Source organism: Phaseolus vulgaris, chromosome 7, assembly GCF_051622355.1.
Source record: "Phaseolus vulgaris cultivar YP4 chromosome 7, ASM5162235v1, whole genome shotgun sequence".
In the NCBI taxonomy this organism is placed as follows: domain Eukaryota; kingdom Viridiplantae; phylum Streptophyta; class Magnoliopsida; order Fabales; family Fabaceae; genus Phaseolus; species Phaseolus vulgaris.
In genome coordinates, this window is record NC_143504.1 from 43,450,824 (window position 1) to 43,464,802 (window position 13,979).

The following is a 13,979-nucleotide window of genomic DNA, read 5'->3' on the forward strand; positions in this document are numbered from 1 at the left end:
TGATACGAGAAATCCTTCTTCTCATATCAGGGTTTTGTTACCTACTTCTATTCATAGTTTAAGCTATCCTGGATAATTTCTTTTATTATTCTCTTAGGATAATAGTTACCAGTGCTTAAGAAAACTCAGACATATTTATTTTTCTACTTGGACTTTTTGGAAACCTGAACAGTTAGGTGCTCTTTATGTTTATATTACATTCACTATATGTTTCTGTTTAGTAGTATTCATATTCTATTTGTTCATGTATTTCTTGCAATGTGAATACATAAATTATTACAATTTTGTTTCATTATCTGGTATATTTATAATAGGTTGGCATTATTACATATGCTTAACACTATAACAATTGCCAGTATATTAAAGTCATAAAAATCTTTGATCATATTTTTTATTTATATGTTTTGTGTTAATATTATAGAATGCTTATATTCATTTTATTCTTTGTATATTGTTTATTATTAATTAGTCATTGAAGTATTAATGGTTGTTGTTTTTATCTAGAGACCTGGTGATGCATATATGTTTATTATTGTTTGATGGTTTTTAAGATCTTTAGTTATTTATATAAATAGTATTTCATTGTATTTATATTTCATCATGCTTTATTTGTATTATATTACATTTTAATTTAATTTATGTGATAAAAGGTGACTTCATAATTTAATATGATTTTGCATACAATATGTTTTTGGAAGAAATACACATTTACTGATAGTTTTTTGCAATAATTGTACTTGATATAATATAATGAATTATTTTTTTAATTGCAATAATTTTTCTAAGAGTTTTTTTTTTGCAGATTAACTTACAGCATGAAGATAATACGAGGTTGGTGAAGAGGACTTCATTTTCACTATAAATACATTATGAGAATATAATTGTTAATATAATGTATTTTTTCAAATTATTGTACTGTATTGTTATTATATTGTAATGTATTTATCATGGCAAAAATTTATTCATTAGTTTTTACTTATTTATGTTATGTTATATTAAATTCATTAATATACAAAAATGTATGTAAACTTATGCTACTGCACTATATTTAATTTCATTGATAACTTTATAATTTATATATATATATATAAATAAAATTATTAATTTTAATATTAATATTTATATATAAAATATTGGAAAAACTCTCGTGCATTGAAGAAATTCGAGAGGTGGTGAAGTGGAAACAAGTTTTTGGGTTTAAAAGAATTCTTCAACTGCTTCCCTCTTGAAAGGCTTCACGGAGAAGATGAGTTTTCTAATAAATATTTGGTAAACCTCTCACTAGATTTTATTTTATTTTCGCAAGAATTTAATATTTTTATAAAATTGTTGCTCTACGTTTTCTTTAAATTATTCCAAATGAGTTAACATTTTTCTAGCATTGACTGAACTCTCACTTTTTTTCTTTGAAAGGGAAATATCACTACCTCTTAATAACATGAGTTAATTAAATTAAATTTATTCATGTTATATATTGAATAGATTGCATTGTTTGTTTAATTGTATGGAGATGTTATGATATAATTAAACCAGACAACATGTCTGTATGATTTTTTTTATGTTACTCCCTTTTTCAATTTTACGGGATTTTGAACTCATACTTAGATTCCTATGATATACATATAGAGCTTGTTGAGTTCTGTGCCATCATGAAGGCACAAAGAAGTTTGAACCCTTTGCTTCAAATTTACTAACAAGTAGACATAAAGGATTATACAAACTTTAAGAGAGGTAGATTAAAAGAAGACATATTCTAACTTTGTGTCATTTTATTGTTCATATGCAAATTTTTTAAACAAATTACCAAATTTCATATAGTTTGTTATGCCTAATACATCAAATAATATTATGTATTATATTATGTATTTCTTGGTTGCATGACACAAATTTTAAATTCAATTTTCTTCAATTTACATATGCACAACTCACTTTGAACAACGAGGTGTTCATAAAAATAATCATTGTTCACTACCAAATTCCTAACCCATGACCTAGATCATTGATCATTGTGCCATAAAAAACAATGACCTATATCATATTTTGCGAAATGAATACACTAGATTCAACCACAAGAACAAGATACTATTTACCACCACTGTTCACTGTCACATTTCTTAACCTTGACCTAGATCCTTGATAAGTGTAACACCTAAAAGCAAAGACCTGGATCACATGCTTTCATAAATAAACTAGATTCAACCCATTGAATGAGACATTATTCCTTACTAGTGTATCATATTTCTGAAATTTGACCCATATGTTGATCAGTGTGTCAATTTTATTCACACTTAATAATTTTAATCATAAATTTTTAGATTATAATCATAAATAAATTTACTATTTTAATTAACATTTATTTAATTGAGTTTTCTTGGATGTTACTTTTGAATGGGCCAAATAATGCAAAATCTCAAGTTACTTCCTCAAATCAAAATAGAAAATAAAATTCGAGAAGAAAAAATAGAGAATTTATTAAATTATTTATTTAAAAATATATATTGAATCATTTAGAGAAATATTATCTAATATAATATTTTATTTATATTGAATCATTTGTTTAAAAATATATCACAAAGTATTATGTGTAATTATATATTTCTTTAATATACCAAACAATGATAATACAATGTCAAAATAAGTATTTTATATTAAGGAGTTGGTTTAGCTTAATTATGTTTAATTAGCGAAGAAAACTAATTCTGTTTTAAATTTTTATCAGATTTTCAGATATAGATTGAAAAGTTAACAAAATAAATGGTATCAAAATTTGGAACAGAATTAAGGTTAAGATTTGAAAAGAGAAAACATGAATGAGTGAAAAGAAGAACAAAAGATAGTTGGTAGTTTGGATATGCAAATAAAAGAAAAAAAAAGGAGGAGATGAGAGATAAAATAAACTTTCTTCATAAAAGTAAGAAGAATTATTAAAAAATAGCCACTCATTACAATATTGGAAATATAATTAATTATATTATTAAAATAAATTTTAAAAAATAAGTATTTCCTTCTAATAGATTTTTTTTTTGTCATAATAATATTCATAAATAAAATTATGAACAATAAATAAATTTAACTTTTCTATTTTTTTAAAAATAATTTCCTAGTTATTTCTCATCGTTGGTTTTTTTCTTTCTATACCAAAAAACATCACATATAGAATTGGTCTGTTACGGAACACCTTCCTCTGGTACGCGGTCAAACCGTCTATAAAATGGCGGGCAGGTGATTACGGAAACAAGAAGGAGCCACTCGTTGGTTGCGATTCAACATTGGCTTCGTTTTTTCTTTCACTTTTTCTGTTTTCTCTGTTTCTTTCTTTGTTTTGTAATGATTAATTAATTATAATAATTAAAATATTGTCAGAGATTAGCTGATTGATCAATCCATAGATGTTTGTAAGAAAGCATGAAGTTCTGCAAGACCTACCAGCGATACATGCAAGGGCATGACCACAAGCTCCCTGCTGTTGGCTTCAAGAAGCTCAAAAAGATCATGAAAAGGTGCAGGAGAGCCTCCACAACCACCTGTCCTGATCATTGCCCAGGTCATCTTTCATATAATGTTCAACCGTTATTTTGCATGAAATCTATTAGTTATGTGCAACATTGATTATCTCCAGAATATTATTATATTTATAGGCAATGGGGAATAATTTGTGACGGTTTATTTTATAATTTATGATTTTGTTGAGTAACGTCTAAGAAATACGTTCTTAATTTGGATTCAAGAACTGAATTGTGTAGGTGGATGATCATGTATAGAATTTGTGCGTTATAAAATGATAGCAATGTATTTAAGGAAAGACGTCTCTTCGGGGAGAGTTTAAACATTTCCATGTCTTCAACAACCAACAACGTGTATGCTAACTTGATTAATCTAATTATTCAGTGTGCGATGGGACCTTTTTCCCTTCCCTTCTCAATGAGATGTCAGACATAGTAGGATGCTTTAACCAGCGAGCGCAGAAATTGCTGGAAGTGCATCTTGCTTCTGGCTTCAGAAAGTACTTTCTCATGTTGAAAGGAAAAGGGATTAGGAATCATATTGGTCAAATCGAAGAAGGAAAAGATCTAGTCATATATGCACTCATAAATGCCATTGCAATTCGAAAAATATTAAAGAAATATGACAAGGTGCGTCTAGATATCAAGTTTTTTCCCTGTTTCTTTCCCCGGCTAGTTTAAGTTTCTATTTTTGACAATCCATGCTAAGGGGGTGTTTAATTTATATTCTCACTACTACTATGACTGCAGATTCATTATTCCAAGCAAGGCCAATTATTCAAGTCAAAAGTCCAGACCATGCACAAGGAAATTCTTCAGAGTCCTTGGCTTTCTGAGCTTATTGCCTTACACATTAACTTGAGGGAAACAAAAGCCAAGCCAAGGGAGGTATCTGCATTGTTTCAAGGATGTTATCTAAGATTCAAAGATGGAAAACCATCACTTACTTGTGAGCTCTTTGATTCCTTCAAAATGGACATTAACCTAACATGCTCCATATGCTTGGTAAGTTATTTACTTTCATTTGTTCGATGAATTTCTCATTTTATCTGCTTTACACCCATATTGTACGATTTCACTCGGATTGCATACGTATATCGAGGTTGTCTATTTGAACATTACTGCCACTCAGATGCAAGTAGGACCTAATCAATTTAAAGGATGTGCATGAATATCTGGACAGAACATAGCTTTTTGTTTCCACCAAACATGATGCTTACTTGCAATCTATCTTACCTTTATATATGAATTCAAATATTTTTAGGTCTGCCAATGGTTTGCAGAATTCAGACTGTTAGTTGTTGTGTTTAGGACTGCTGCCACTTTACAATTATTCATTTATTTATGTTTTGAAGAAGTCAAGACCAGTTTCCTAATTTTTAGGAGTTTGATAGGTTTCAGTTTTTTTTTCTTTTACGTTTGTTCAATTGTGGCCTCTTCAGAGAATTTAATGTCAGTGGTCAGTTATTTTATTGGCTTTACATGTACTTTTTGAATCAATGAAAAGAATATCTCTCTCACTTCTACATATCTTTATTACTATCTGCTGAAACTTATTTTTCCCTTCCATTGTATTATCTTTCAACTTCACATAACCAACAAATTGGTATGTGCTCTCTGCTCAAGGGATTCGTGAAATGGATGTTGAATCGAGTTTCTCATAAGTTACTCCTACTATCTTTGATGGGGAGAACTATGACATTTGGACAGTAAGGATGGAGTCCTACCTAGAAGCTATGGATTTTTGGGAAAGCAAGGAAGAGGATTATGAAATACATTCGCTATCTAAAATCCGTCCATGGCCCAAATAAAGAACCATAGAGAAAAACTATGAAGGCAAAGTCATGCCTATTTGTTGGTGTTTCTCAAACCATAACCCACAAGATGCCAAAGTCAATTTGGGATTACTTGAAGAAAGAGTATGCAAGGGATGAGAGGATTTCAGGTATACAAGTTATGAATTTGATGCATGAATTTGGACTGCAAAAATTGAAAGAGTCCGAGATGATTAAGGGTTTCTCAGACAAACCACTAAGCATTGCTAACAAGGTTAAATTGTTTGGCACCAAGTTTTTTTATTCCAGAGTAGTTGAAAAACTTTTGGTTACAGTGCCCGAGAAATATGAAGCATCAATAATCACATCGTAGAATACAAGGGATTTTTCCAAGATCACTTTGGCAGAAGTAATACATGACTTATGAGGCTAGACCGTACAGTTGAAGGTGCTTTACAAACCAAGAGCCAAGAAGTTGGAACAAATGAAAAGAAAAATTAGAAGAAGAATAAGTTTTCAGGTAACGAGCAATTGAAAATATCACAGTAAAAAAGAAAAAATGCCCACCTTGTTAGCATTGTAGAGTACAATGGGTCACCCAACTTGGTCCGATGCAAAGGCCCGATGCAAAATGCAGAAAGTGTAACCAACTTGGTCATGAATTGGTGATATGTAAAGCAAAACTTCAAGAAGACCCTCAAGTGTTAATCAAGAGAAGGAGGATCAACTCTTTGTTGCTACGTGTTTCTCAAGTAGTGATTCAAGAAGTTTGTTAATTGATAGTGGCTGCACTAACCACATGACTCGTGACAAGGAGTTGTTGAAGGAATTAAAAAGCACAAAAAACTTCAAAAGTTAGAATTGGAAATGGGCAACATAGTGCAGTCAAGGGAAAAGGTATGATTGCAATTGAAAGTTTTCTTGAAACAAAATTTATCTCTGATGTTCTTTATGTTCAAGAAACTAACCAAAATCTATTGAGCTTTGGCCAATTGATGGAGAAGGGTTACAAAGTTTATTTTTTGAAGATAAAACTCTTTGATAAAAGATGCACCAAGTAAAGAAATGTTCAAGGTCAAGACGAGAGTAAAGAGATTCACATTTAATCTATTGGAAGAAGAACATGTTTTTCCTTTCTAAGAAAATATCATAGAGATATGGCACAAAAGGCTTGGTCACTATCATCATCGAGGATTGTTATTGCTTCAAACAAAACAATTAGTGAAGGCTCTACCTAATTTAGAAGATCATCTTCCTCGTTCCCAAGAATGTCAATTTGGAAAACAACATAGGAAACCTTTTCTGGAAACAACTTGGAGGACAACACAAATATTTCAATTGATCCACACTGATTTATGTGGACCATAAAGAACACTATCTCTCAAAAGTAGTCTTTACTTTATTGTCTCCATTGATGATTTTACTTTATTCTTTTTCTTAAATTCAAGTCAGAAGTGGCTAGAGTGTTTAAAAAATCCAAGAATATGGTGAAAAATAAAAGTGGTTGCACCATTTAAGTTTTACAATCAGATAATGGAAAAGAGTACACCTAGAGAGAATTTAATTCATTATGTGAGGATGCTAGCAGAGAAAACCAGGTCATTTCCCTCTACACTCCACAATAAAAATGAAGTTAGTCAGAGAATAAACAAATACATTATGGGAGTCTCGAGATGCATGTTACGAGAGAAAAAAATGACAAAACAATTTTAGGTTGAAGCAGAAAATACTCTAGCTTTATTTTTCTTAATAAACTTCCTTCAAAGGTAATGAAGAATCTGACCCCATTTGAAGTATGGTATGGATATATAAGTCTCTAAACTTTTTAAAGGTGTTTCGTTGTTTGTGCTTCACCTATTTTCCTTAGGTTAAGCGCAATAAACTACACAAGAAGACAATAGAAGGAATCTTTGTAGGTTATAACACAATATCCAAGGCTTACAATTTTTTTTAGTCATAAACAGGTTTATTGTCATAAGTAGGTACTTTGTGGGAAATGAATAATGGAACTGGGAGCACAGAAATCAATCCTCAAATCAAGCCAAATTTTCCTGTCACAAATGTTGAAGAAAAAAGAAGTGAAGATTGAAAAAATGAGATGGTGGATGACATTCCAATTAGAGGCACTAGAATGCTTTCACATGTCTATCAATCTTGTAACGTTTCACTTTTTAAGCCTACAAGTTTTGAAGCAAAGCATGATCAAAACTAGATGGTTGCAGTGGAGGATGAGCTTTACATGATCGACAAAAAACAATACATTGTAACTTGCAGATAAACCTCGAGATAGAAAAGTCATTGGGGTCAAGTGAACGTTTCGAACCAAGCTAAATATGTGCATTGGTTGCTAGGCTAGATACCATTAGGTTGCTACTTGTTGTTGGAACACAAATGGGCTAGAAAGTTAATAGTTGGATGTTAAATTAAATCAACTTTTTTGAATGGTTTCTTACAGGAAGAAATTTATGTTGAGCAACTCGAAGGATTTGAGAAGAAAGGAGAAGAAGGCAAAGTCTATCTTCTAAAGAAGGAACTCTATGGATTAAAGCAAACTCCAAGAGCTTAATACAATAGAATTGATAATCAACGACTGAGTATATTCTTTGTAAAATGCTTCTCTAATACCACTCTTTACATCGAGTTTGATACTAGAAATAGTGCAGCCTTAATTGATGAATTTAAGATGGTATTGATGAAAATTTTTGTGATGCCTTGACCTTGGATTGTTTTCTTGGAATGGAGATCAAGCAAAGTCAAGATGAAGTTTTTGTTTGCCAGCTAAGCAAATTCTCAAGAAGTTTCATATGGGAGATTGCAAGTCAATGAGTACTCCTATGAATGTAAAGGATAAGTTTAGCAAAGAAGATGGAACTGAAAAAGTGGATGAGGCATACTTTAGGAGTTTGATTGGGTGCCTGATGCACCTTACGACAACAAGACCTGACTTCTTGACTGTTATAAATAATTTATCTCGGTTCATGCATTGTGCAAGTGAAACTCAAGGGTACAACTAATTTTGGCATTAAGTTCAAGAAAAGCCAGGATTTCAAGTTGTCAGGCTTCTTTAACAGTGATGACATGAAAAGCACCTCGGGATATTGCTTTAGTCTTGGATATGAAGTTTTTGTATGGAGTTCAAAGAAACAATAAATAGTAGCTCAATCCACTGCTGGAGCAGAGTTTATTGTTTCAACTACTGCTATTAATAAAGCCTTGTGGTTGAGGAAGAAATTGAGTGATCTTAATCTTGAGCAGAAGCTAGACACTACTATCCTTGTTGACAATCAAGCTGCTGCAATAGCTATTTCTCACAATCGAGTATTTCATGAAAAACTAAAGTTTTTTCTTTTTGAAAAGTGCATAGGGTAGGGATGGTATTGCAACTCTTGTCTATTGCAAAATAGAAGAGCAAATGGCTGATATACCTGCAAACAAGTTTTAAATTCTGTAAATGAAACTTAGTGTTTGTCTCTAAAGCTTCACAGTGATCAATTTATTTATGTTTTGAACAAGTCAAAGTCAGTTTGCTAATTTTGAGTTGAGGGGTTGGATAGGTTTCAATTTTTTTCTTTTAAGTTTGTTTAATTGTTGCCTCTTTAGAAAATTTGCTGTTAGTGGCCAATTATTTTATTGGCCTTATATGTACGTTTTGAATCAATTAATATCTCTTATTTTAGGGGTCAATAATATCTCTCGCTTCCGTATATCTCTAGTACTCGCTGCTGAAACTTATTTTTCTCTTCATATATGCTTTTCTTCTGCAACGTCACATGACCAACAGAGAGCTCCACATATTGTTCAATATTTTCCTAGCAAATTGTTATAATGCACTTGACTCTGGTTTAGGATTGCTTTGACAACATCACCTTAGTTTCTTCCATATCAATATACTTTCTCTGCATGAAAGATTCTCTTGTTTGGTTATCCAGTCCTTCAGTGTTTCTCTTGAAAATTTTCATATGACTCTTGATTGACAGGATACAGTGTTTGATCCGGTTTCTCTGACGTGTGGTCACATATTCTGCTACTCCTGCGCTTGCTCAGCTGCATCAGTTACCATTGTTGATGGACTTAAGGCAGCAAAGTCCAGAGCAAAATGTGCTCTATGCCGACAGGTAAGCAACCGGATTGGTAAGCATTAAGCTCTCCCACAACTTGTTATAGGAATGTACTATAGCGAAGATGATTGATCTGATCAACCTCTATTAATTGAAGCATAATAACTTGTAAATTCCCTCATTTGTGACTGAGGTTTTATTTAATCATCACTCAATGACCAACAAAATTACAATGTCAAAGCAGTCGTTTTTAATAACCATATCAGCTGCTAATGAGTCCTTTTCACTTTGGTACATTCTTTCTCAAGTGGATACATTTTAACAACGAGTACCTCAATCTATTGGGTCATTTAAGAGGGATACATTGAAGAGATTCGTCTCCAAATAAAAGATTATTCCACTACTTTTAAACCAAAACTTTAAGACAACGGTTTGTTGGTTTTCTTCCTTATATGATTCTAAGTTCTATATTCAAAGTTACACTTGGATTCATAGCTTTATAGTTGTCTTCTTCTACAATGGAAACTTTAGAACCAGAATAATCTAAGTAGCTCTTCTGCGATTCCTCAACTTCTTTATTTTAATATTCTGACTATTGATAAATTGCAACTTAGAGGATTAAGTGTTCACTTGTTTTAGACAATTAAATACTGACCAATTTTTTAACCTGTTAGAATGGCTAGCAACTTACACTTTTTATATTGTTGACGGCAGCAAGGAATTTACGAAGATGCTGTGCACTTGGAAGAATTGAATATTCTGCTAGGTCGAAGGTACGAGGTTATTCTTAAAACCAGAGATTATCTTGTAGTGTTAGAGACTTAGATTTATTATGTCATTCTAGTTTTAGTGTTAATGATTCATATTTTAATTATTGATTAACACTATTTAGAAGAAATTGTTACAAAATTATTGTGAACTGCTATTAATCAACAACTATAATCTTTTAATTATGTAGCAATTAAATATTCAATTAATTTTTTGAAATAAATTGAATTTAGTGTTTATCAAAGTGAAAGAATAAAAGCTCAAGAATACATTTCTCTTAATCTAACAAATTTCAATACTTTTACAGGTGCAAAGACTATTGGGAGGAAAGGCTTCAGATGGAAAGAACAGAGAGGGTTAAGCAAGTAAAGGAGCACTGGGAAACACAGTGTAGGGTGTTCGTAGGCATCTAAGATAAATATAAACAACTCTCCACCTTCTCTTCCATCTCCTTATTCAACTCATTTCCCTGTACCTTCTTATATCACTGATCACATATCCTATTTTTTTTCCTACCTAACTCTGTTCAATGTAAATAAAGGCCTCTCTAGTTTAGGAATTACTACTATGACCATTTATTTGGTGGATCAAAACTAAAGCATTTCTTTGATTTTGTATCTTAACACTTCTAAGAAGTTGTCACAGATAGCCTATGTATTTGACTCTACTCAATGTAAATAATACATTTTATTTTAGGAATTATTATTAATGGCAGTTTACTTACTAAGAAAACTTGTGTGATTCATGTTATTCCTCCCGAAGTTACTGAAATAATTAATAAAAAGATATTTAGCCAAGGAGTATGAAGGCCCTCGGTAAGAACATTCAGTGTCTTCCTATTTGGTTCGAACGAGATCTCGTTTACAACCTCAATTTACTACATTTATTACTAGATATGTCTATTTAATCTCATGATTTATGTGTCTTGTTAATTACCATAGTTTAAATCTCTCAACAATATTATCGAGATTTGCTTATTAAATATATATATTATCTAGATTCTCCTATTAAATATATTTAATAGCTTATCAACTTCTTTTAGACCGACTAATGACCCAAAAGAGAGGTAATTGAAATCGATCTTAAATCATAACACTACAAAAATATTTTAGAATTTTTTTTGAGACTGTTACGTAATGTGTGTGCATGCATGTATGAACACTTAGTTTGTCTTTTATATATATATATATATATATATATATATATATATATATATATATATATATATATTCTTCTTCTATGCTTTACTTGTACTAGAATACCTTTTCTTAATATCTTCCTCTCTTTGATATCGTTACATAGTATCACGAGCCTTCTTTTTTCTTCTCTTTCTCTCAATATGTCTTCATCATCTTCCAATGCCTTACATGAAGAATCGGTCTTGACTGCTTCCTCCTCACATTTGCATACCTTCACAACTCATATTTCTCTAAAACTAGACAACGATAACTACCTTATATGGCAACAAGTCATTTCACAAATTCGTGGTTGAAGCTTCTTCATTTCTTGGATGATTCTCCTCCACCTGTGAAATTCCTTACACTAGAAGATGTGGTCTCTGTCAACCCTGTGTTTATTCTTTATGAACAACAAGATCAACTTCTTGTTACTTGGCTTCTTGCTTCCATGACTACACCAAATCCTTACATAGATGGTGGGTCTTGAATTTGCCTCCCAAATATTGAACAAGTTGTGTGTTTATTATGCTACACAAACTTGTGCTAAGGCGAAGAAACTTAAACTCCAGTTACGAAATCCCTAGGTTATCAAACTCAAGAATCTACGTAGATTCGTGGGAGTTTTGTAAACTTGACTCGTAAACTTGTATGAGTTTATTTTATATAAAAAAATATTTCAATAATACAATTAATCATAATACTTAAAACAAAAGTCCGCAATACTAATCAAATAACTACAATTAGTAGTGAATGAAAATTATATAAGTTCAAAGTACCCCAAATAAATAAGTTCATACAAATATTATAAAACATTATATAATTGGGTCCAGAACAAACATTATGTCCTGGAACATTTTTACTTATTTATAGTACATGAGGATGCATTTGAGTTGTCATAGTTGATTTTGATCCACTCCAAGACATACCTTCAAAAATAACATGAATTTAAAAAATAGATTTTTTTAAATAAAAATAGAATTCAATTAAAAAAAATCCCAACATTCTCAATTAAAAAAGGACTATGCAGGTGCACTTCCAATATTCTCTCTACATGTATGGACAAACTTAAAAAAAACTCTGCAGCAGGTGCAGTCCCAAATTCCCAATGTTCTTTTGGCTAAGCAAACCCTAAACCCAATTAGAACATAGACGCACCAGATGAACATGGCACGACACGACCACAATGAACGAAGATCACATATGATGATGCACCATTACAATCAGAACAGAATTGCAAGAAGAGACGACCATGGAAGAAAGAACGTGACCACGAACCCGACCACCAACGCGACCAAGATCGCAACAACGCACCACGAGATGCACAACAACAGGAATGCAAACGAACCCTAACATGAGCAAGTTGAGTTTGTTTGATTTTGGGTTTAGAAATAGGTCATTTTGGGTTTAAATAAAAAAACCCTCTAAACTCGCCAACTTAGTTCCAGACTCATGGATTCAACCGAGCTCATTGTGATTTTATTGAGTTTGCTCCAAAAATAAGTTTGCTTTCGAGTCAACTCGCTTAGGGTGGGAACATAAAGTCAGACGAGTTTACAAGTTAACTCGCGAGTTTGATAACCATGCAAAATCCTAAGCAAGATCATTCTATAACTACATATCTTTTTTATAACAAGAAGGACCATAGACTTACTGTAGGTTCACATATAATTGTGGATCATATGAAAGCAATTCTCGATGGATTATTTGATGATTATGATGCTTTTATCATCTCTATTATATCTCGGATCAATCCTTACATTGTTGAGGATATAAAGGCTTTGTTTCTTATTCAAGAAGAGCGTTTTGAGAAACATATGTTGGTTGAACAACATCTGTTTCAAGCTAACCTTACTTCTACACAATGAGTTCTACTACTCAATCAAGAAATGGACCACGACACAGTGGTCATCAAACCAGAAAGGGCATGGAAATTTTCAAAAACAATTTTGCTAATAAACAAAATCAAGGTTTCATAAGTAATAACAAGAATCAATGGGTTGCTTCTTTACATACTATCAAAGTTTAGTATCAAATTTGTAACAAGAATGGGTCAAATTGTCGTGGATTGTTGGCACAGGTATGACAATGATACTTCTCATAATGTTTCAACTTATCCTTAATTCTTTTTTATAACCAATGAAGATAGTGAACCATCGTTACTAAGAACTCCTTGTACTATTAGTGATCCACTGTGGTACCCAAATTGTGATGCAACACATTATATAACTCATGAAAAAAATGTTACAAAGACTCCATACTATGGCATTGATGTTAAACTAGGTAATGACTCAGGTATGAATATGAAACACATTGGCTTAACCACTTATACTAGTCTTTATATGAATAAATCTTTCATTTACACAGTCTATTACACATCTCTGATATAAGAAAATCTTTTGAGTGTTTCAAATTTTGCTAAGGATAGTAATATATATTTTGAGTTTTATCCTAACCATTTGTTTTGTTAAAACTCAAGATACCAAGAACTCAATCCTTAAAGAAAAATTAATAATGGTTTATATGTTATTCACTCTAAATCACAAGCCATGTCTATCTTTATGTGCTTCAAGCTTTTCTCTGAAAAACAAACCAATCATGTATTAAAATGTTTACAAACTAATAGTGCAAAGGAATTTTTAACTATCACTCTTTATCTTACTGCTAATGAATTAATCACCACTTAATATGTCTACACAT

General features: G+C 31.6%; 1 protein-coding gene across 5 annotated transcripts; it reads left to right on the forward strand.

Moving 5' to 3' along the window:
• The first annotated feature begins 3,133 nt into the window (after nt 1-3,133).
• LOC137829557 (E3 ubiquitin-protein ligase NLA) lies at nt 3,134-10,727 on the forward strand. Of its 5 annotated transcripts, XM_068636383.2 has the most exons (7): nt 3,134-3,222; nt 3,364-3,544; nt 3,889-4,133; nt 4,254-4,508; nt 9,256-9,393; nt 10,051-10,109; nt 10,412-10,727. In XM_068636383.2, exons 2-7 carry the CDS (start codon nt 3,406-3,408, stop codon nt 10,515-10,517), a joined length of 942 nt encoding a protein of 313 aa, XP_068492484.1. In that variant the 5' UTR covers nt 3,134-3,222; nt 3,364-3,405; the 3' UTR covers nt 10,518-10,727. The 5 variants fall into 5 exon arrangements, with proteins under 5 accessions (XP_068492484.1, XP_068492485.1, XP_068492483.1 ...); XM_068636384.1 differs by lacking the exon at nt 3,134-3,222 and having other exon boundaries at nt 3,237-3,544; nt 9,256-9,409; XM_068636382.1 differs by lacking the exon at nt 3,134-3,222 and having other exon boundaries at nt 3,237-3,544.
• The last annotated feature ends 3,252 nt before the right edge of the window (nt 10,728-13,979 follow it).

What these genes read in the sequence shown, in the direction of transcription:
- LOC137829557 (XM_068636383.2), top strand. Translation starts at nt 3,406, where the DNA reads ATGAAGTTCTGCAAGACCTACCAGCGATACATGCAAGGGCATGACCAC. An exon ending in CTGTCCTGATCATTGCCCAG is followed by an intron (nt 3,545 to 3,888) that starts GTCATCTTTCAT and finishes CTAATTATTCAG; the next exon opens with TGTGCGATGGGACCTTTTTC. An exon ending in TAACATGCTCCATATGCTTG is followed by an intron (nt 4,509 to 9,255) that starts GTAAGTTATTTA and finishes CTTGATTGACAG; the next exon opens with GATACAGTGTTTGATCCGGT.